Source organism: Takifugu flavidus, chromosome 20 (assembly GCF_003711565.1).
Source record: "Takifugu flavidus isolate HTHZ2018 chromosome 20, ASM371156v2, whole genome shotgun sequence".
Lineage (NCBI taxonomy): Eukaryota > Metazoa > Chordata > Actinopteri > Tetraodontiformes > Tetraodontidae > Takifugu > Takifugu flavidus.
Window position 1 is genome coordinate 5,136,969 of NC_079539.1, and position 24,086 is coordinate 5,161,054.

General features: G+C 42.5%; 1 protein-coding gene across 12 annotated transcripts; it reads right to left on the bottom strand.

Moving 5' to 3' along the window:
- Position 1: 1 nt before the first annotated feature.
- cdk5rap2 (CDK5 regulatory subunit associated protein 2) lies at positions 2-24,023 on the bottom strand. Of its 12 annotated transcripts, none has more exons than XM_057018236.1 (52): positions 23,815-24,023; positions 21,702-21,757; positions 20,897-20,958; positions 20,324-20,434; positions 19,975-20,051; positions 19,752-19,875; positions 18,900-19,063; positions 18,673-18,820; positions 18,453-18,506; positions 15,988-16,104; positions 15,781-15,900; positions 15,539-15,631; positions 15,240-15,458; positions 14,987-15,157; positions 14,745-14,852; positions 14,538-14,675; positions 14,263-14,442; positions 13,944-14,138; positions 13,478-13,669; positions 13,259-13,382; positions 13,023-13,162; positions 12,781-12,897; positions 12,517-12,660; positions 12,333-12,445; positions 12,112-12,251; positions 10,499-10,639; positions 10,311-10,420; positions 10,033-10,173; positions 9,448-9,537; positions 9,183-9,352; positions 8,795-9,089; positions 7,412-8,684; positions 7,164-7,265; positions 6,633-6,781; positions 6,052-6,431; positions 5,724-5,956; positions 5,556-5,607; positions 4,721-4,930; positions 4,360-4,529; positions 3,557-3,880; positions 3,295-3,420; positions 3,084-3,194; positions 2,795-2,984; positions 2,265-2,386; positions 1,975-2,178; positions 1,809-1,898; positions 1,446-1,708; positions 1,219-1,368; positions 991-1,129; positions 860-906; positions 685-739; positions 2-371 (listed from the first exon to the last, which is right to left on the bottom strand). In XM_057018236.1, exons 1-52 carry the CDS (start codon positions 23,865-23,867, stop codon positions 286-288), a joined length of 8,583 nt encoding a protein of 2,860 aa, XP_056874216.1. In that variant the 5' UTR covers positions 23,868-24,023; the 3' UTR covers positions 2-285. The 12 variants fall into 12 exon arrangements, with proteins under 12 accessions (XP_056874216.1, XP_056874218.1, XP_056874219.1 ...); XM_057018238.1 differs by lacking the exon at positions 23,815-24,023 and adding an exon at positions 23,040-23,252; XM_057018239.1 differs by lacking the exon at positions 4,721-4,930.
- Positions 24,024-24,086: the final 63 nt, after the last annotated feature.

Here is a 24,086-nt window from a genome sequence, read left to right on the forward strand (position 1 = left end):
CTTCTGTTTAGTTTCATCATTTTTCTTTTCTGCATTTGTACATAGCTCAATGTCTAATCTATACATACTGCATACTGACGGATAAGAGCAAAAGAGTCAGTAATAAAATACATTTCCATTTTCTCCTATGTATCATATAAAAAGATTAAAAGAATATTTAAACTGCTGGGATTTCTATTTACAGCTTTCCAGAATAAAAAAAATACAACTTTAGTACCTGAAATTTACAGGCAAACGTGCAATTCTTAAAATGTTTCCTACATCTTGAGAACAAGGTGGCAAACTTTAGGATTCGTCACTGCTGGGGTCCTCGGCGGCTCTGCCAGGCTGGAGGTCTCTACCGCCCCCTACTGGCCACCGGCGGGGACCTCCTGCAACAGAAATGAACTCAATTCAGAGAAGTCATCCGGTGCACCTTTGATCCACCACATGCAGGGTGAAACAGCTTGTGATGAGCTTTGGAATACTGCAAACGCATGCATCAGATACTGTTTAAAACAGTTTGCACGATGTGTGAGCCGCTGGTGGGCAAATAGCTTCACAAAAAGCTACACAAATCCGTAAAAGTCCCAAACCGTTTTAAAACAATCCAGCAACTCTGAGTGGTCATATTGTTTGCGTCATGCAGATAATGAACATTTCGCCGGTGTCTCATGCATCAAACGCCACCTGGACCACACTAACCTTCGTCTGGTCCTCCAGACGGCTCTTTCAGGCTAAAGAGGGAACTATAATTCGTCTATCATAATTACAGAGAATGAGAAGGAAAAGGAATGTGATTTGCTGGTACAGAATTTACCACTACAGAAAGATAAAATGCTGGTTTGACCTTAAAAGGACAAATGTTACGTGAGCCTACCTCCAAATTCCCCCGGGCTTTCTTCAGTACTCCGTGGGTTACATACACTAGAGAGAGGGGGGAAAATAAACCTCACACCTCATTTTTTTGTTTGGCTTGTCCCGGATAAGCATCAAAGAAGAGAATCTTACACTGGTCAATAATCATTTTTTCCATTCCTTCTTTGAGCTGGTTGGTGGTGCGCAGGCGTTTGACAGCTCCACACAGCATCCTCTCCTGCTGGGACAGCCTGCTCTTCAGTCTGGCTAGCTCGTTTTTCATCAGCTCATCCTGTTGAGCAGGATAAAAAGATTAACATTTTCTGGAGATAATTAAATGGATTCAGTTGACCGGGCGCTGTGTTTTTCTGCTGGTCGTGCCTGCTGGTTGCTGCTGCCGTCTCCCGCTGTGTTAGCAGCCGGCAGAGAGACCCTCCACACCAGTTTGAGCAGCCGGCCGGCCTCTTCCAGCACATGCTGCATATTGTTCATGCTGCCAGTCAGACTCCTCAGGTGCTGCTCTTCCAACATCTGCTGAAACAAAACATTTAACCTTCCCCTTTTCCGTCATTACAAATAGAAAGCAAACGGATCATGATGAGAGGAACCTTGTTGTCAGAGCTGGAGTGTCTGAAAATCTGCACACACTCCTGCAGCTGTGCGATCAGGCTGCGCGAAAGCTTCCGGCCGTCTGAGATCTGTTTGCGGAGGGCGCTGTAGTCCTCGATCAGACCCAAAATGTGACGCCCGTTGCGATTGGCCCATATCCGATGGCCTGGCACAAGACGGGAGGGGGCCCCGGACAGGCTGTCGCCAGAGCTGCTGCCCCGTGAACTGCCGTCCAGCTCCGAGTGACCACGGTATCTCTCGTCTGGAAAGAAAGCAAATCCAGATGTGGTGGCTCAGTGAGTTAAACCAGTCTCCCCAGCAGAGGAGCATCAGCTGGTGAATTGAAATCCTGTTTTTCTTACCCTGAAGGCCACCGCTGCACTTGTTGTGACTATGAAACGAGTGGTGGAGCGCGTCGTTGCCTTCGCGGCCTGGTGACCTGCCACCTTCGTCTAAGACAGAAACAAAACCCCACACTATTGAAACCCTGTTTCTAGGACGCGTGTGTGCTGGGTGATCCCCGTGTACCTGGAGAGGACAGCAGGTAGTTGATGTTGATGGTTTCAGAGCGGTGGGCACCTTTGAGCAGCTGCTCCTCCAGTTTTTCTCGCAGGGCCGTGTTGGTCTGGATGCTCTTTTCCAGCTGCAGCCTCAGGTGTCGGATCTCCGAAAGCAGCTCGCTGAGATCCCAGGAGCCGGAGGGAGCAGGATCCTGGGGAGCCTCGCTGGGTCCTGCGAACAATGACGTAGAGGTAAATGACAGGTTAACGGCAAGAACGGGGAGATTAGGACGCTACAGAATAAGGTAACTTCAGTACCATGGCATCTATGAACGTCGGTTTTCATCTTTTCAAACACCTGCAGCTCCAACCGAAGAGAATTCAGAAGATGTTGAGAGTCCGATAGCTGCTGCTTCAGGGCGTTTACCTCGCTCTGTAACCTGGAAACACACACACACACGTTTTAAAAATGTGGATGCAAACAGACTAATAGAAAACAAACCCACCCGGACCGACCGAAGAGGAGCAGGAAAGGGAGGGGAGAGATGTGATGGTGAGTTAGATGCCAGGTTTTGGGTGTCAGCCTCACTCAACTGTCCGTAGAGTCAAGGGCAAGAGGTCACACGGCATCATTATCATATGTGTGTGTGCATGTTGTCATTGGAGGGTCTACAAATGGTCCACTCATGTTTCTGGGAGGTACCGGTCGGATGGAACAATGGTAATTGTTGTGACTCTTTAGAGTTGTCATTAGTAGCCGAGTGTAGTGTTATGTTACATGGGAGCGTGTGCGTGTGTGTGTGTGTGTGTGTGCGTGCGTGTGTGTGTATACACGTGCGTGTGCGGACCTGTGCAGCTCCTCCTTGCTGTATTGCAGTGTTTCCTGCAGCTGGGACGTTTCTTGGCTGCTCTGCTCCAGCCTCTCCTGCAGTCGGGTGTTTTCTTGCCTCAGAGCTTCACACTCTTTCCTGCTCTGCTCCAGCTTGGCGGTCCTTCTGGCCACAGTCTCTCTCAGTCTCTCGTTCTCTTTCTGCTTGTCTGGAGAGAATTCAAAGAATGTGTGTTAATGTTAATGGTTCGAGCCTTGAATGGAGTTGAATCAACTCATTTGTGACTGATTCTCCGAGTGTGGTCTACCTTTTGACCCCATGCTGAGCTGCTCCTTCAGTGCTTGGTTTTGTCCCCAGAGAATTCGAATCTCATTGGCCAGCTGGCTTCGCTCCTCACCGTGAATGAAGATGTTTGTGGCTGCTCAACATACACACACAAAAGAAATCCTCCCAATCAACAAATAATAAAGCAACCGCCTGCTCATCAAATCAAGAAGAAAAGCCAATTTCTCGTCTACCTGAGTCCCTCTCCACCTCGGCCAGCTTCTTCTCCAGCTGCTCCCTAAGACGATCGTTTGTGCGGATGCTCTCCTCCAAGCGCAGGCGCAAAGCTCGAATCTCCTGTAGATGTTCTCCCAGCATGTCTGATGGCCAGGCATACCCAAAACATTGGATCAAAAAGACTCCATTTCCATCCAATTCACGTGCATCCTAACTACAGTATTTGTGTCACAGATACAGTCTAGAAATGTAAATATATCTAAATCCTTTGGAATTTACCTGAGTTCAAGTGGCGGTCTGCAGGATGATCCTGTGGGCTGACTTCTCTATCTAGTTTTCGTATGTATGTCTGAGAACTCGACCCCTCCTTTCCATCGTCTTGTTGCTGGCGGGAGGAGGTCTGGGCCATAACTGAGCGATGCAGATCCAGTTCACTGCGTAGGGAGGAGTTGAGCTCCTCGCTGCTCCTCAGCTGCTCCTGCAGGCGTCCATTCTCCCTCTGCAGGCCCTGCAGTCTGCTGCTGGTACCGGAGACGCCTTCTTCTGGAACTCCTCCTCCAGGACGAGCGGCTGCAGTTTTCCAATCAGGGAGCTGTTTTTGGTCTAATCATACGTAGCACAAAGAAACAGATTGACATTAATGCAGGAATGTGAAACCAATTATGATTAGGATCATCTTATTGATCTCCAACAGCAACTACAGAATGCATGGCAACATTTCAATAACAGTAAAAGCCACCAAACAAACACATAAACCACTGCAAATGTTTAAAATGTCGCTTCTTGCTGTCATATTTCCCCAGGGGAAAGACTATTTGAAACAGAACTGGATAGGGCCAATGAATAATGCAACTTAAAGTGGAGGTGGATTGAAAGTGGACACCTCCTCTGCCATTGGATGGCACGTTCTGTTCTCCACGATGCTTCACTGCAGTAGAATAGACATGAGTGGAAAAGAAGTGGTGCTGAAGGAAGTGTGGAGCTTAAAGTCTCACGTAACCTTATTGACACACAGCTGAGAAGATCAAAATATAATCCAGAATTCATATTCTAGCTAGAAATCTACAGCATCTTGTGCTTACTTTGTGTCCCACTGCTGCCATGAGTTGTTGGGCTGCTGTAGGAGGACGATGTCCTGTCTGAGTGGCACAGATCTGAGTGTGAGCTGTGCTGACTGTGTGGACTTTGGTCTCTTAATTGGCTCTCCAGATTTTGGATGATGCAGTTCTTCTCCTGCAGCTCTTGCGCTAACCTGAGGAGGAGAAAAAGAAATCAATACGGCTCCTCTTGGTAGATCTGAGAGTTAAACTTGGCCTTTAAGATTATCTGGACGGGCACTGCACAGCAAAACTCAGGCAAAGGCAACTGTAGAGGAGCAGCCCCAAACTCAAGCCCAGCTCACAGCAAAGGATCATGCGCCCTGTCTGGATCACAGCAACTCACAGGTCCAGCTGCTCCCTGGTGCATTCAGCCAGGGTGAGGTTCTGCTGGACGAGGAGGCTGGTGTGCTGCTGCAGCACCTCCCTCTCGCCCTCTAACTCCATTCGTAGGTCATCTAACTCCTGCTGGATTCTACACGGGCTGTCAGGAGGATCTTTCATGCTCTCCTCACATGACAGCAGCGACTGTGATCCCGGCTGACGCTCCCCAAGACTGTCCACATTAATAATAACACTGATGAATGCGTTTCTCTTTCAGCTTTTGATGCTAACTCATCGGTAATATTAACACATGAAAAAAGATTTTACAAACAATATGAACCTTAGAGAAAACTGCATTTTTCAAATCTGGGGGAAAAGAAATTACAAGATGTGCTAAATGTGCCCCGTGATTCCTCAGACAAACTGGTGACCCCATTATGTACCTCATAACCCCAACAGTCCTGATTGTTACAGAAAAAAATCAGGTCAACTGCAAAAGGCTTTTCGACACCAACAAAACATGCACTGCCTGAGGACATGAGGCAACTGGCTATTTGGAGGAGGGGAGGTCTTTAAAGAGGTCACCAGACAAACGTTATTACACAAAATTACATCAAGGGCCACTAACGTCAGACCAACAAACAGTCATACCAAGGACATTTCTATGGTACGCTGATATAATATGGTACACGCCGCGCCCTCTGTAAATGGATCTCTGACGGCCAGAAACTTTCACGCAACCTTATAATAATATAAGTCCCTAAAGATGACAGACTTCTTCATTTTAGTTTACAAATAACAAAAAGAATTAATAAGTTGACAGTAGCACAAAAGAATAATGCAGTTTTAAAATGTACCTTCTGGATAATTCCAGTGCTGCCACATCGCCATTATCAAGACAAGAATCTCCTAGCAGGCAGAGTTAAAGATGTTGTTAGTAACTTGTCTGTAAAGAACAGTCAGAAATGGCTATGACTAACATATGACATGTTAATGTACTGGCTCTGAGTGTAGCAGTGAGCTACCTCTGTCAAGCCTCCCCTCCAGCCTGTCCAGAAGGCCAAGGCTTTTGTCCAACTGCTCCTTGACCACCTCCCCCATGTAGCAGTCGACTTTATTAGCGTGCAGCAGCTCCTTGAAGGCCTTGTTAAGCTCCTCCAGCTGCTGACGCTGCAGGGCACCCAGCTTGCGACTCTCCTTGATCTGCTGGCGGAGTTGTGACAGCTCCCTGGCCTGAGACTGCACCAGAGAGTCCAGCCTGTCAGGAAGAGACAGTGAAATTGGGGAGAAGGAAGAGATAACAGTTAAAAGGTTACACGGGTTAAAAGATGAATAATCGGAGAGATTTCCGACCTTGCTGGTGATGTAGAGCCACTGCGGGTCTGCTGCAGCTGTTCGCTCAGTCTTCTGTTCTGTGCCCGCTCTCTTTCCAGTTCCATGCTCAGGTGGCTACTTTTGTCATTCATCACTGGCTTGTCCCCCTCCTTTTTAACCCCCTCCTGGCTCTCCTCTTCAGCCCTTCTCCCCTTTAGATCCCTGACACAGGAAGGATCGGAGGTGCGGAATTCCAAATCACTGGACAGAGAGTTCTGATGCAGGAGACTTTGCATTTGGAGGATGACTTTGGTCTGGTTTTCCAGCTGGGCCTTCAGTTCTCCGACTTGTCCTTGAAGCTGAAGAGGATCTTCAGAAACTCCGTACTTATTATAGACCTGAAGGCTTTTTTGACTGACCTGAAAATGACACAGGATGTTAAATTACAATGTTCAAATGACACAGTGCGGCTTGTCGCTGCTGTGCTAATGCTAATGATTAGATGTGAATGCTGACTACAGAAGCACTCAGCCCGTTAGCTGATAATGATACATGCATTTCTTACTCTGAAAAATACCTGAAATCCCAAACAATTGGTCAAGCAATATAAAGCTTAATACCTTGGCTGAGCTAAGAGCTGGGGAACTAGGGTACGGGGTGCTGGATGATGAGTCCAGGTTTTCAGTGGAGGAGAATGTGGCCTGCTCATGTTTCAGTAGAGTGGGCAGGCTAGAGGCACTGCAGCTCGGTTTCAAACCGGCCTCGAAATCTATCAACGCAACAGACGGACAACGTCAGCACAGGAACAAGAAACACTGCATGTTGGAAAAGATGTTAGGAACACCAGATGAAAAGTAAAGTCAGACGCAGCTGCACTGTGAAATAAGAGAAGGAGTAACAGAAAAGGGTTAATGAGTGCACCCCTAAATGCCAGAGTGAAAGCATGCAAAATTTTGGAAAGAGTGCAGAACGATCTCTAACTGACACCAATCGACAGGGTGATGTTATGACACTGAGAGAAGTCACATCTCAAGATGAGAGACGGTGATACAGTTGCCTTTACTCACTCCCCATGCAGATAACTGATCCACAGTTATAATTAGTGTCCACTCAACAGACAGACATGCAAAGTCTGCCTCAAAAACATCTACCTGTGCTACTGCACTCTTCCCTATCTTGCTCACTCTTGCCACTGGTTTCGTAACCCAGATCTTGCAAATCCACCTGCACGCCTTTATCATCCTGCTTCAGAGCTGGAAGCAATATGCTTGGTTAAAGACACACATGCATCTCTTTTTGAAGTTTACAAACACAAAAGTAGAAAGAATATATTTTAAAAATCAGGATAATTCAAACAAAATTCAATCCCTAAATTACAAGACAAAGCAAGCTTCAGTACCTTTTTGTGCATTTTCAGGGATGGTTGTGTTGGTGAGGGCAGTGGCCAGTCTCTCCTCCAGGCTCTTACATGCCTTCTTCTTCTCCCTCAATGCCTTATGGAGAGTCTCCAGTTCAGATTTAACACTTGGTGGCAATCCCTTCACCTCTGGTACAGTTCTGTTCTCCAAGTGATCCTCTTTACGACATTTCTGTTCTTGTAAGGAAGCCTGAAGTTCTGAAATTCTTTGACTTTTATCACCAAAGACCTTATAGAGGTGGCAGAGGTTGTTATGGAGCTCAATGTGTCCCTTTGTTTCACACAAATCAGAAAATTGTGTGGCCTCTCCAAGGTCATTGCTGTCCTGCAAGGCTCTCTGAAGATTGTCTAGATTCACCTGTAGGTCAGAGCTCATCTGAGATGTTTTGCCAGATGACAGTGAACTAATATCTGTGCAGTGTTCTGCCAGAGAAGCAACAGCAGACTCTATAGCACTAAGGCATTTTACCACAGCTTCTGTCATCTTAGGATTTAAACTTATGTAATCAGAAGCTCCCAATTCCAACTGATTTTTGCTTTCCCCATGTGCTTTAAGTGATTCTGCAGCTATCTGCCTCAAACTTTTAATATTGTGTTCACCAGTGTTATAATGACAATGCTGTGCGGCAGCATCTTTAACTCTAGGCCTGTCCTGGTTTCCAGTAAGAGGCCTGCACTGCTCCCACAGCCCATTCTGCTGGCGGCCAGTATAGTGGTTTATGTCCAAATTCCCCGTTGTTCCAAAATTGTGTGCCACATGTTGTTCTTGGCTGTCTAGACTACAAGCAGTCAGGTAAGCAATGGTGGATTCTGCAGCTTGTAAGGCTTCCATGTATTGGTGATTGAGCTGGTCCTTTTCCTGGAGCTGCGACTGAAGCTCTTCCCAGTCAGCAAGCTGCTCACTTAGCTTGTTGATTAGCACCTCTTTCTCCTGACATTCCTGGTGGAGAAGCTCCAGTTCAGTCAAGGGGTAGGTGTGATCCAGTGTCACGCTGGCATCAGAGCCCTTGTCTGACCCAACTGGACTGCAGCTACGATGTGAATATCTAAGAGTGGAAGAAGGGGAAGTGCTGTACTGTGATGACATGGCGCCATCAGCGTCCGTGTGGAGTTGCTGGTCAGACACACAAGCGTCATCAGAAAGAGGGTTTGAAAGTGGATCAGGTTTTAGAAGGTCGGAGCTCATCGTTTGCCTGTTACTGCTGGCTTCCCCTCTTAGCCTCAAGGGAACAGGAAGTCGAGATTTGAGACCGGCCTACAATTGAAATACATGACAATTATATTAATACACTTACAATACAATAAAGTAGTAATTTGCTGCTTTTTCTAAAGAGTTTCACCATAACAAAAAACACAACATAGTACCCTGTGCTTTGCAACATGCTGCTTTGCACTTCTTCGGTGTGACAAGTTTTTAATTTGCAGATTCACCATCCCATCAGAGCTGCTGACAACCGGTGCTGAGCTCCCATCCGACACTGAAGACCCACTCTGAGAGTCAGACTGAAGGGTTTCCAGACTCCTCCTTAACTCAGCCTGTCCATCACTGCTGTCCCCTGATGCATCTGCACTCTCTTTCTCTTTACACTCAGCTGATTTTTGTTCCTTCAGGAGACCACGAAGCTCTGCATTTTCTCTTCTAAGTCTGAGCAGTGTCTCTCTGCAAGGAAAAATTAGATTAGCATCTTTGTAGGCAACTTTCATAGCTGTAGTAAAACTATCTGGATGGAAACATCACTGAGCCAGCACCCACCTTAGGTGTGAAACAGATGTTGCCCCACAGTCTGTCAGCAGAGATTCAAGGGCCAATACATCAGCAGTGATGTCCTTTACTTTTTTCTCTTCAGTGTACAGGGTGTCACTGGCTGAATGAGCATCCTCTCTACTCTGTCTAAGATCTTCATCTGTCCCCACGTCAAACTGCTTTTCAATCGTTATCGAAAAAGGGACATTTTAGAAGCTACACAAATTCCAGAATGTCATTATTGTCCTTTAATGAATAAATATCAATATCATACCTCTCCAGTTCTGATGTCTGTCTGACATTCTTTGTCAATAACAGAATAGTGAAGCCCTTTGTTGTGCATCTTCTGGGCTGTCTTGAGCTGCTAGAGTAATGGGATGGGAGGCGAGTATGACACACATGGCTCCATAAAAGAAATTTTAATGAGGGAACAAAATCCATAAAACAGTGCACAGAAGCAGCAGAATGGTATGAAGTGTCTAATGTGGCATGGCATAGACGATATATCATGGACACAGAGATAAAAGAGAGGGACTGATTAGGAAAATTGAAGAAAGAAAAGAGGGAACATTCAGCAACAGGTAGGAAACACACTTGTTGGAGATGAATCAAACAAAGCACAAAGCAAATTCCCAACAGTATAGACACAGAAAAGGTTAAAATGTGGGATCAAAGGTCAGAAAGGAGCTAAGAAAGGTGAATGTTAGACAATGATTCTAACATGACTCATTAGGCATTCAGAAAATATGGACAAACTACAAACAATAGCTTAAAGAATAGCCATCTATGTAATAGGGTTGGAATAGGTAAAGTTTGAGCTTAAAATCAGGTAGAGATGCAGTCATCCCTGGGCTCTAACCTGTTTCCATGGGCTACTGCTCATATTTTTGGTGCCGGTCTTGTGAGCAACATCATCAGATTTGTCCACCAGTGACAGTTGGTTCTGTAGCTCATTGTTCAAAGTCTGTAGATTGCTTACACAGTCCTGCAGCTCTAGCACCTATGACACCAACAGAAATATATATGTACCGGTACACTGTTAACCTTTTGAGTCTGTAGACATTCAGTATTAAGAGTTTTCAGTTTTTATGATGTGACGTCTAATGAAAATTCTACCATTTGCATTGTATTACTCACCTTGTGTCTAAGCTCTTGTGCAGAAAGTTCAGACAAGCTTTCATCATGCTCCTCTCCCACACAGATACTCATGTAGGAAGTCTGATCTCCAATGAAACTCAATGTGTCACCTACAAAATATTCAACATTTACCCACAAAAAAAAATTGCATCAATCTTGTATTAAAAAGCTCATGTCATTTTTTTTACCACTATCTCTCGCCCCTCCCACTCCTCCTCCACGGTTCTGTATGGCTCCTAAGCGAGCTTGTAAGGAGGCATTCCAGCGCTGTGCGTCTTCCAGCTGATGTTTCATGCTCTCTAGTTCTTTAGGATCAATTGCATCTACACCTGAAAATATAAAGAGGGTATCATATGAAGAAATTGTCTTTAGATGTTTTTGCTTCATCAGATAAAATACTGTGACATTATCTGAAGAGAAAGTCCACCTAGAGAATCTTCTTTATAAATATTACTCTTGTAATGCATTCAAAGGATTGTGACATATATCAAATACTGATTTAGACACATTTAAGGTGAAAAACAAGTGATGTACTCATCAATAACTTTAAAATATATCAGAACCAAATGCAAACCAAGCATGTGTAGAATGATTTTTACCTGCCTTCTACATCCCATTTTAATACAAATATAGTACATATTAATATTTCCAATATTTAACAGTATATATTATTATTAGCAAGTATATTAAGAAAGGAAATTCTATAAAATATAACATAGCAGTATAAAATGCTAAAATAAAATTAAGATAAGAAAAGATTTCCTTGATTGTTGTTTTTGTATATTTGATCAGTGCTCAAAAGATTAGGGAGACAATTTATTCTCTTGTCTGCAGTGCATTGGTTTCAATGGAGCTTGCAAGCTTTCATGTACTATATATAAATAATATATCATATATATATATATAAATATATCTCATAATTATATGACCAAATCAAAATATAGAAATTAAATCAGTGTTGACTGCTGGGGCTGCACACGTCTTTGTTTCAATATGAAAGCAAGCCTATTACTCACAGCTGACCTATTTTGTACACCTGACTCTAGACAGAGCAGGGGGATGAGTCTGCATCTACAGGCAAGGAGTCACATGTGCCATGCAGACATACACAGAATGACATGACTGCCTGTGCATAGAAACAAGACTGTGTAATGATGTTAAACATTCACAGTGATCATAGTCTCTGTATCAGTGTTAGTTGATTGGATGGGTCACTATTGTCAAAACTGAAAGCAGTCTTAAAAAAATGGATCAAAGGATGCACAATGACAAAAATGGTTGAAAAGACAAAAAGTCAGGGGATGATGAGGACAGACAACTTGATTCTATCAAAGAACAATGAAATGTGTTAACAGCACTGTCAAAGATGTGTGTTAAACGTGAAAGACAGAATGAATAGCAGACTTTATTAGAGACAAAAGCAAACAGAGCAGATTGGTGGGAGTCATTACACTGAAGAAGACACAAATCAAACAGGCAGAAAATCTACAGGACAAAACAACATATGAGGTGATGACAAACCAAAAGAGCAAACCAAAAGAATAAAGACAAAGAAGTGCAAGCTGAACAAAGAGATGAATGAGATGTGAAGGTTCATATGATAGCAGGAAATATAACAACCTGACAGCAAACCCATAGTTGTTTGTGTGCAATTTCCCAGACAGCTATTTATATTTATGATAATAATTCTAATAACCATTAGGAGATCTTTTTTTTCCATTTGCTTTTGTGTATCTTTTTAGCTTTGTTTTATTCCTTTAATTCTGTCTGTCATTGACCACCTAGTTTATTCGCACTGCACCTTCTCTAAGCTTGGCTCTCTGAATCTCACTCTCCAAATCGTCCCTTAGCTCCTTATTATTTCTGATGCTCTCCTCTAACTGTTCCCTGAGGAGTTGCACCGATGTCAGCTCCAGCTGCAGAGCATGGAGACGCTGTGTACTGCAAAAAAACAAATGTAGATTCAGAGTGAAGTTTGATGCAATAAGTACACCATTTTGGTTACAGTATTAGTATTATTACCTGTCCTGTTCCTTCACAGTCCTGACAAGGCTGGAGTAGAGCTGTTGTTCAGCTCTAAGGGCTTTATATAAAGCATCATGCTCCTGCTGCAATGCTTCAGATTTGGGTAAAACCTTAGAAGATAAGGAAGTCTTGTCAAAACAAGAGTATATCATTACACTGAAGAGAAATGAGGAAAGATTACTTCTTGCTGGCTGTCTCCTCCAATCATAGTAGTCTCTCTCTGAGGAAGACTTGGGAGGGATCCCTCTATGCCAGAACCAGTCATTGGATCCTGGCTCTGATCTACCCCACTGCCTCCTCTCTGACTGAAGCGTTGATGAAGAGTCTGCACAGAAGTGTAAATATAATATAAAAACTTAAATGATGACCTCTGCTAAAAAGATACTGGTGCATTTCTGATTTAAGATGCCATTATGTGCAGTTGTGTGACCAGGAGAAAGATTACATTGATAATGTCATCCTTGGTATTTAGAGTGGCCGTTAGAGACTCAATATTAGCAGCCTGGGCTTCATTACGACCCTCCATTTCAGACAGTAATGACTGTAGCTCCGCCAGCGAAATCTGTGTACCCAGGAAAAAAAACAAAAACAGGTGATTATGCAATATCATTACTGATGTCCAAAAAAAGGAAAAGAAAATACTTTTTCATGATTATGGGTCAAGTAAGGCACTTTATATTAACTGACTTTCAGTTCACTCTCCCTCTGAAGTGCTTTATTTAGTGCTTCAGTTTTCTGTGAAAGCTCTTTCTTCAAGAGGATGACTGTATTCTGGGGCACATGTAGATTCTCCATATTGTCCTCACTGATCCTCTTTGACAGTTCAGCTTCAATGCAAATAAAAGGGGATCACAGATGAGACCACAATGGACTGTGATTAAAAAGGACCCACTGTAGAGAAGTAAAGATTCAAATGACCTTACCATCCCGTTCATCCAAATGCTCCTGCATGATCTGGATTGTATGTTTGAGTTCCAAAACATGATCAGGGTCCTTCTGCATATCTGCTAAGAACTGCTCTCTGTCTTGACCACGATGCAGGAGTTTCTACAAAAAGTTAAATAAAGATTGCAGTATTCTTTTAAACCAGCGTTTTTTCCAAAACGGTGCCAATTAAAGCATTGCATCCCTGAAGAACTCACATTGATGATACCGTCCTTCTCAGCAAGTAAGGCTCTGAGTTCTGCGGTCTCTAAATAACCCTCTTGGGCTGTTGTGGAGTTGTGCCTCTCAGCAGCAGTGAGCTGTTGCTGCCTGTTTGACAGCTGTTTTCGCAGTTCCTGTATCTCTTGTGTGCGGTCAGATAGCAGCCGGTTGTAATGCTCTGCTGATTCCTGAGGAAATCAAAGAATTCACTGCTACTGAACTGCACTTTTGAAACAGCAATAAAAGGTTATTTTAATTCTTACATTTGAATGTCAATTAACATTTTAATGCCAGAATAAATTAAATAAATTAAATTTATTCTGGCCTCATTTGCATGCCATTTTATCTGCATTGCTATGATGCTTTTACTGGCACATTTGCACCACTTATAGTAGACACAATAACTAGGTTTCCCTTAGGTAATCTTATTTGAAATCAGTGAAAATGTGATTAAATGCCGACCTTGAGCAGCTGGTCCTTACTGCTGATTGTAGCCAGCAGTCCTTCCACCGCACTCTCATTGTCAGCTACCAGCCTTTCTCTGGCTTTCACAGCCTCAGCCAACATCGCCTCTGTGAACTTTAATCTTTGGCCCATCTGTTCAATGAGGTCACGTGCATGTGTCTGTGACTGGTTCAACACCGACTCTGCCATTTCCTACACACAAAAGTTAGACCATCAATCACATCAGAGGAATATGTATATGTATATTCTTAATGTGTTACAATAAAAAAAAACAATCATTATATAAAATACAATGTAGAGATTGACTTAAACCGACCTCCATGTCCTTTGTCTTTCCTTCCAAGGAGAGCTGCAGCTGGCTGATGATGGAGTCTTTCTCCCTCAGTGATCTGTTCAAATTATCTTCTACATCTTGCTTGGCTCTCTGCAAGTTCTTCAGCGTGTTTGCAAGATGCTGCAGCTCCACATCCTTCTCTTTGATAACACTATCAAAACTCTGTAAGGATTAAAGTGATTTAATTCCTTAAAAGCTCAAAACTAACTTTAAAAAGGTTTAATAATCACCCAGCATACGAGGCTAACGCTACTTACATTGATGGTTTCCTCATTATGGGAGATCAAGTTATTCAGCCTTTCAAGGTCTCTTTCCCTCTCTCTAAGTGACAACTGCAACTGGTGTATCACATTATCCTTCTCCTCAATGGCAGCAAACTTCTCATCCAGTGCTTGCTGTGAGTGTACAGAGGAGTGTCAGAAATCAATAATCGGAGGTGGCCTTTGGGAAAAAGATTTACTCACCTCCAGAGCTTTTTCCTTGTCTTTTAGCCTTTGCCGCATCTTGGAAAGTACATTATCGTTTCCGACTGGGCTTCTGCTTTCAAAGTCTCTGACCATGTTCATGTAATCCTAACGACATACAAAGGACATTATAGAAAAACAAATGTGCTATATTAAATAGAGGTTTTTTCCCCTAAATGGGAAAAATGCATACATTGAACATATAATTTATATTCTGCCATATTATTGTTTTAATGTGTCACCTGTAGTTGTTGCTCTTTATCAGAGAGAGTGGATGTAAGCCTGTGAATGGTCACTTCATGAGCCTGAAGTTTTCGTTTGGTGTGCTCCAGAGTCTCCTGGTACTGCTGCTGCAGAGCAGACTCCCTCTCCCCAATCTCATCACTCATCTTTTTGAGCTGATTGTTTAGATCCTGGAGCAGGAAAGTCACACAGAATCAATGTTTAAATGCCACACACCATCACTCTCTTCTAATCTCTCTCTAGTTGTCATACATTCAAGGCCTTGTCTCCTTTCTTCTTCTGCTGTTGAAGGTCCTCCATTTCCATTTCTAGCTGGTCTTTGGCTTGTTGCAAATCAGCCAGTTCTTGTTCTCTCCTGTGAAGGGCACGTTGGAGCTTTTGGGCTTCGAACACTTTTGCATTGTGTTCTCCCTGGAGTTTGGCTAGTTCTGTTTGCTTCTCCATTAATAAATTTTGGTGCTCTTCTACTCCCTAGAAAAACAATGTAAAATGCTAGCAACAAGCATTTGTACTTCTTTTATGCTTCTTTTTAGATCCAAGTTTTGCCTTGCCTGGTACTTCTGTAGCTGGGCTTTATGAGCTGCCTCTCTGGCCTTGGCCAAAGCGTCGTCTCTGTCTTCGATCTCATGAAACAACTCTGCAATCTGTGCAGGTAGGACACATCAAATCCCAGTTTGATATGATATAAAAATTGCATCAAACAAAACTTTGAGAGCAAACAGAATTTTTAAAGAGCTAAAGTTAACAGTTGGTCAATATAGAGATCTAAATTTGCCAAAGTTTAAATACTCACCTCTTTTTCCTTTTCTTTCAGGACTTGAGTAAGCCCCTGAATGGTTTTGTCTCGCTTCAGGGCATTTTTCTTTTCTGAATTGAGCTCAGTCTCCTTTTCCTCCAGCTTCACCAACAAGTCCTGTTGATGTAAAGAAATTACATTTTTAAAAGAATTGTTTGGACCGGATCAACTTAAAATCACACCTTTAAGCCATCTTCAAAATACCTTGTTTTGATTCTGTGTCTCCTCCAACGTTTTAGTCAGGGTCTCACTTGTGCTTTTTGTCTCTGCAAGTTGCTCAGTCAGCAGCTTATTATGAACTTCCAATTGGTTAACCCCAGGCTGCATTCCACACAAATTCAGAGAGAACACAGAATAATTGGGAAAATGCTTTAATATCACTAACAGAGGGAAGCAACCTGTTGTCTGTGACATGTTATTTGAATATATAAACTAGCATTGCATAAAAGAACTACCTTTACGGTGGCAGGAGTGTATTGATCATCAAATTCCTCAGTAAGGTCATGCAGAGACCGCCAACCTGCCTCGCTGTGTTTGTACATGGATCGGTAGTTTGGGGGGATAGTATTTAAACTTTTCAAGATGGGGATATGGCTCCCTTTAAAGGAGGATATTTTCTGCTTGGAAATGCAGCGCAAGAGTTGAATCAGGTCAGAAATGATAGAGGGTTGACTTGAGGATCTATGTAGCAACGCCTTTGCCTGCATCATCCCTTTTGTCTTATTAACAACACCATGTCTGTCAACAAACAGACTGGAGTCTCTGAATTGATGCCTGGGTGAAGGGTCTGGAGTCATATCCGAAGAAAAGTCTCTATTGAGGGACTGGAGAGAAGTCGAGCGGCTTCCAAATCCTGGTCTCGGCAGCATGCCCTTACGCTGAACCAGATCAAGGTATATGCTCTGTGGACGGTGACATGAGCCTCTGTGGCCTAAGCTCTTCACAGAGTGAGAGTGTCCTAGGAATGCAGCTTTACTGCTAATTTGGTCCAGGCTCACACATCTTTTCATTCGGCTTTTCCTGACCTGCTGTACTTCAGAGGTCCGTTGACAGTTTAGTCCGTCATCATCTAAACTGCCCCTTACTGGAAATCTCATCGATGTCTTCCAGCTGTTGTTCTCCCCAATCTTTTTCAGGCTTGGGTTGTTTTTGCTGTAGGTGTGGACAATGCATTGGATGAGGTGGTCTTTCTCTGCCTGTAGCTTCTGGATCTGACTGTTGTGCTCATCTTGCAGCTGGCTGAGGTCAACATCATATTGGACCACCTTTTCCAACTGGAACACGCATTTCCCACAGAGAAATTCACCGCCGCCATCCCGAGTCATCTCCCACCCGAGCACATGAGACAAGATGACATGTAGCTTCCTCTTGGCTGAAGAGCTGAAGATCCAGCGGCACTGGCTTCCCACCGCACGTAAACCACAAATGCGACATGGATCCCTCATGACACTCTAGATGTTTAGATTCCAGACTCACCTAAATAAATTCCAACAGTCTTCTCACTGGGACAGAGGCACACAGACTAGCACTAACCAATGGATAGCCATGTATTTCTCCTCCTGCATCAGTAATAGAATGACTGCAGAGCACTATAAGCCGTAAGCCGCTGCTAATCCCACTACCCGCCTCTGCTCCACTCTCCTCTAACACATCCAATCAAAAGCAAGTCCTGTTGGATTGCTGAAATGACCTGTTTCATGCAAAAAGCCAAATCGTCTATAGAAAACTATAAATATCTGAAAAAGGGTATCAGTATGAAAAGAAGTATTAAAGACCATTAAAAATGCTTTTAGGGACTGGTGAATATGGAAACCAGTCTACGCTATGGGCTTGGAAATCCATCTAAAAAAGTACTTTTTGATATGAGGCAGTAGAAAATCATAACAATCATTTTGTCATACTTTCTAAGAGATTACACCCATTTGGAGATGGCAATCTAAATTCCGCCAGGTCCTAAAAAACCTCCCAGTTAGACTTAGTTATTCTTGTTTTTTTTGTAACCAATTGATTTAAAATAGCTTGTTTACAGAGCTGATAGACATCATCGGGCTTGTCCTATTTTCTAATTCCACAAGAAACACTAGATATGAATAGCTCTCAGTGGAACTGCCTCCAGACAGGTAATCCAGTTTTAACACCATGACCCGAGTCCAGACGTCAAGTAGGAAGGAAGGAAACAAGACACCAGAGTCGAAGTAAAACTAATAATTAATAAAGAAAATTAAAATTGTTGATTAAAATGAAGTATAAATATAAAAACTAGATTTGATGGATATAATAAGCTAGATGTTTTTTTTATTCATTTACTCCACAGATTGCTAATAATCATCATCTCATAAAATCAACATTATAGTAAACCACAACAAACAGGAGCACTTCCACTGAAGGAGGGACCAAAATTAAAGAAGTTGCACAGAATGGAACAACCTGAAGCGGGAAAAAATCTGACGCTGGACTACATCTCCTGAGTCACCATAACAACACAGACAATCCCCTGGAGCTTGCAGTGTGTTTTCATGTAAACACATGAAAACACACACAGAAAAGACACTGGGTAATTAATCAGTCTAGTCGTAATATGATGTAGTTTACTAGGAGTCGGTGTTATTGAGCAAGATTTCTGTTTTCGTCAACACCAGAAATTTAGCAATGAAGTCTAAGTCACCAACCTGATGGTTTGGTGTGGTCTGAGCCTTCAATCTTTGGAGCTCCTCTCGCAGTTCCTGAGAAAGGTTCAAAGGGTCACTTGATGGTTTATCATAAACCAGGTAAGACATATACATAAAAATCATTCTATCTGAAGTTCAAACATGGTAATGCCTGTAATTCTGTTTAGGTTAGCTCTAATTACAGACAACAGTGTGTCTTATCAGCATTTGAAAATCCAACCTTAAGTTCCTGTTCTTTCTTGGTGATGAGCTCTGATGGCTGTGCTGTGTCAGCTGAGGCTGCGTCTGTGGCTTGGTTTGCATTTCTTTTCCTTTGATGAATCAAAACTTCCTGGTTCTTCACAGTGTTTTGGAGCTGCTCAATGATTCTGATAAAAGTAAACAACAAACACAATGTTAATGCTACGCTTCTACCATTACTACTTTAATCTCATGTATTAAACCTACTTTTCTTTTTCTTGCAGGGCAGCCTGCAGGTCTTCAGCTGGTGTGCTGGTGTTATCCTGTGGACTCATTGTTCGGAGCTGTCTCTCCAAACTAAAATTTTTAAGCTTTTCCTGTTCAGCAATGGCTGCCATCTTCTCAACTTCTCCCTCTGCTACCTGCAAACACTGAACACGGGACCAAAAGACCAAATTAGATGCATTAGTAATCATCCTGTGACGATTGCAACAGTTTCACTGTGCTGTTTGAAACAACTGAAGGTGTTTGATCAATTACCTCTGCCAAGGCGATGTGACAGCTGGCGTTTGTTCTGATCGAAATTTTGATGAATTTATCAAGAAATTATCAATAATAGTTGTAGATTTTGAAGGGACTTTGACAAGCCAAAGAGCTTTGAGCACCTGCAATGTTATATAACCTTGTATTACTACTGCCTATATACACTACAGTATACTCCTGGTATTGGTTAATTTGTAGTTATTTTTGAGTTTAACAACCTCTATTAAAAAGGTAGAAAGGCTATCAGTGTCTTAATTCTCTAATTGGAAGCATTGTGTATAATCTGCTACCTCAATCAGCCATCCTTTAAGCAACCCTTGAATAAAAGAAATATACATGGACAGACAAATGGAGATAGCTTTGATACTAGTTTCATGTGAATTTCTTATCATAATTTTAATTAAGAAAGGTCTAAATATGCATCTAGGAAAGGTCTACATACATAAGGTTTTCTGTGGTCAAGTAAATAAGAAAAATGAATTGAAACTTGGTAATTTGACATAAAAAAAACTTGGAAATGTTGAAGTAAATAAGAAAATGAACATGTGAAAATGTAACTCTAAAAGTGCGCTTCACCTGTTCTAGGTCGGCTATCTTCTTGTTGAATGCATCATTAAGTGCATCAATCTCTCTTTGAGCTTGCTCTCGAAAGCGCTGAGGTTCCCCAGATTCTCGGCCAGCCAAGCTATCCAATGCTTTCCTTTAAAAATGAAAATCACAGAAGAGATTAGAACAGAACTTCTAGAGAGCAATTTTGTTATTTTTGGTGACTGGACATCCACATCTAAGCACTACTCACGATGCAGACACAAGTAACTCCTGCTTTTCTGCAAGTTCTCTTTTCATAGACTCCAATTCCACTTTCAGCTCAATGTTCTAAAAAAGAAAAAAAAGACAGGTTTCAGCTCATTATAGCACACAAATGGTTGCAAGGCAGATGTAAGCACTTTGGAATCTCCGGACTTCCTTTGACTCACTTTTCATTTCGACAGAGCCAATGATGTGTTCTTAAAGAACATTCATGCGTGCTTACATCTGTCTTCCAACCATTAAAGGTAAAAAGAAATGTGTTATTTAGCTGAACAAAACTCAGCTGCTTTCACTGAAAGTAACACAAAACTTGTGAAGTGAATTAGGCAATGCCACACCGTTTTGAAGATGTCCTCTGTGGAATCATCACATTTTTGTTGCATCCGCTCCTCCATGAAGTAAATTCGGAGCTTGAGATTAAAGTTTTCTTTTTTCAGTGCTGTGATTTGCTGCAAGTGATCGAAACAGTCGTGTAAATAAACAGTAACAAAAACATTTCATGTTGCAGATGCTTTCAAATCCAAAATGAACATAAGGAATTGTATTTTTAAAAGTTAAAATCAAATAAACGGGGCAATTAGGAGTGTTGTGGCCAGAGCAGGACTACAATTTCGGATGGTGGAGGACTGCATGGTTGTTACAATGAAGGGAGGCCTTGATGTGTGTGTGAATGTGAGTTTGTGTTAAGTGAACTGTGCATCATTGTGCTGCGGGCTGAGACCATCATACATCTGGTAATGGGGGGTTGGGTAGACTGTGGGAGGGAGGAGGCAGAAGTCTGCACCCTTTCAAAACCTCTGGTCACTTTGCCCGCCAGACACAAACAGAACAAACCAAAGACAAATATACACTCCAAACAATTTCTATGGAGCAGCATCCATGCCCTTCTAGCTATTTAATGCATCACTCACATTCTCATAGTCCTTCATGGTAAGGGCTTTGATTGGGGACATCTTGGCAGGAAAAGATGGAGCTGCAAAACAAGAGTTCTCAGTTGAATCACAGCTGCGCTATCACAGCACCTACACTTGAATCTGCATACAAAAAACCCCAAAAGCTGCAGGAAATCCTGTTTTCACCGTAGAGGCATCAGATGTGAAAAAGCTCCCGGGGAGCACCTCTGCTCCAGCCAGCTACAGGCAGTCCACAACTGATCATATAACACTTGCAGGCAACAACATATTTCCCAACACTGAAGGTTTGTCCACTGTGAGCAACTCACATTTGTTTCAGCAACTTGTTCAGTTACATTAAATTTTAAACATCATAAAATAACTTCAACTTAATTAAACATAGAGAAGGTGGTAGTTTTCACCCCATACATTAACTATAACTATATTCATTGTAATATTAAATGTGTCTGAGGTATTTGAGGTATAATACTCAAATATTCTATCAGAAACCCATAGAATTATAAAGTGTTCATGTAAATAGATTTCACACAACACATGAATACACAAGCTTTGATTAAAAATGCATTTATTTACAATATAACTATTCAAATGCAACAAAACTATAAATGTTTTGCCAGCTGGAAAAGCTAGGCAATAAATGAGAGACAAGATTAGCTCATTAACATCATCCAACTAATCCCTTATTACATCTTTGGAACAGCAACCGTGGGAGGTCACAGCAGTGGTTTGCTTTAATAATAATTAATCCCCAACGGGAGGAACACACACCGTACAAGAAAACAAACATAGGCTCTTACTGTACCTGTCATGCTGTCGGTGGAGTCTTCACCAGCATTGAAGGAGTCTGGTAGTCGGCAGCTAGAGACAGAATCAATTTTTTAGGAATCTATTTGGAGATTGGTTAATTACATGTCTGCCACAGTCCATGTAGACTTCTCAGTAAAAAAAAAAAGGAGGAGAAAAAAGGGGGGGAATTTCAAAAAACAGAAACAAGAAGGCCATTTTCTGATTAAAAACACAAATCTACCCTGTTTATGAATCACTCATGCTGGCTAGTCCCAATTAGAAGCAAGTAAGCTCTAAAAATAGCTGAAGAATGACTCTGCCTCGTTTACATCCACTCCGGTTGAAGCCTGTCCGAGAGAGAGAGAGAGAATAAAGACTAAGGGTGCGCGGAAAAGAAAGAGAGGAGACACGAAAAGGGAGAGGGAGAGGGAGAGAGAACATTTGCCAGTGGCAGCATAGCTCTCATGTTCAGAGACATGGCAAAGAGTGATTCCAGTTTACAGAGAAGGCTGTCTTGTTTTGGAGGGGAGACAAATGTATTCCTGTGACTCTGAGCAGCGAAACGTCACCCAGAGCAGGGACAGAGACGACCCTGACAGGCACAACATCAACCGCAGCTATTCAGGGAGAGCTCAAGGTCCCTAATGACACAAAAGGGCCAAAACTGCTACTTCCAGGTCACAAACGTACAAGTAATTCCTGCAATCATTTTCTTCCTATGTTGCATTAACTTATATACTTTAATGGTGCTTGCAGCATATTACATACAAAGATATGAATGAAGTATAATCATAAGGGGCAGAAGAAATTGGAACGCTCACAACAACGTGTTTACAACTGTTGCATCACTGGGGTTTCACATGCCAAGAAGAACCTTCCTGTGAAAGCAGAGAGGAAGCGCCCTTGAGCAAACACCACCATAATATGAACACCAAACAAGCCCAAGCATGAAAATGGCACCAAATGAAGCCCTCTCATTGAGAAGGGATGTAAACATATCGGTGTCGAAGCTGAATCTGCAGCAGGTCCGACATCTCTTCGTGGAAACAATGTTCCATACCATAAACACTGACTTCCTCTTTTCGTTTCTTTCAGCTGAAAACACGAGACTAAGCCAATGCGGCAGTTCTGCAAAAACAAACTACCTGCAACTATAAATATGCGAATGGCAGAGGGACACATCAAGCAGCAAACATATCAGCTATCGTCTTGTATTTCAGAGGTACGCGCACCACCTGCACGATGTCGTCTAAAAAGGAGACACGCACGCACGCACTCGAGACCGGGGATGCTGCGCTATAACTTCCAATGAATCTACACGGCAGCTAAATCAAGAAGCAGGGAATTCACCTACCGAAATTACAGCCTCCTCCAACGGGAGATGTGTGATGGTGAGCACACGGGGGGAAACAGCACACGTTAACGCCACATTTTGCACACAGAGAGCAGAAGTCGCTACTGTAAAGCTGGAGGGAAGAATTTCCGCTTTCTTCCACCCTCAATGACATTATCAACAGCTACCAATCGCAGCAATATCGCAGCAGCATCCAATGAGATGGAGATCATTCAGAAGAGTGATGTCCAGGGATAGTTTTAGGCTCAGTCGTTCTAAATATGGGTGCCAAACAGTTTCCTATTCACTTGCGGTTGTTTCTGGTTGAATTTTAATAGACTTTATACATTATGCTTTAGAAATCCTCATAAACTATGTAATCCCTCAAATTTAAAACTCAAGTTCTAAGATAAAGGCACATCTTCACAGTTACATGTATCCTCTCGTGCATTTTCTTCCCAAAAACCTCTCTCAAGAAAACATTAAACATTCCATAGCTTATTTGTTGTGATCACCCAACTACACAGTGGCCTACAAACATGGCGTACAAGAAAACACAAATGTCCTGCCCTGTTTCTTAAGACGTTGAACACAAATGCGCAGCTCTAGAAGTGCTTATTCGCGACAGTGTTAGTAATGGCTTTAACAAATTATATTATTGTCTGTGCTTTTGTTTCAATTAATAGTCGTACAGCCCACAGCCTGGTAGCTAGTTAAGGCTTAAATGTGTTAGCTGTACATGTATAGCAAAGCTAGCTGGCAATGTTAGCAAACTAGCTACAAATGCTAGGTTTACCTTCCGTTTATGTCAACAGGAAGCGTCATATCGTCCGCCACGACAGAATCCATGGTGACAGTTTAGTTAGTTCGAGTTCTTTGGAAGTTGTTCCACATTTCAAAGACAAAACGAAGCGTTAACTTCAAAAAGCGGGACGAATTTCAAAATAGACCTGACAACCGCCGTCACGATAGTGTAAACGTCACCATTGTGCACGTTGGAAAGATGTGATGCGTTCATGTTACATAGGAAATTTTCCAACCTTATATTACAAATGGTAGCCATGACAA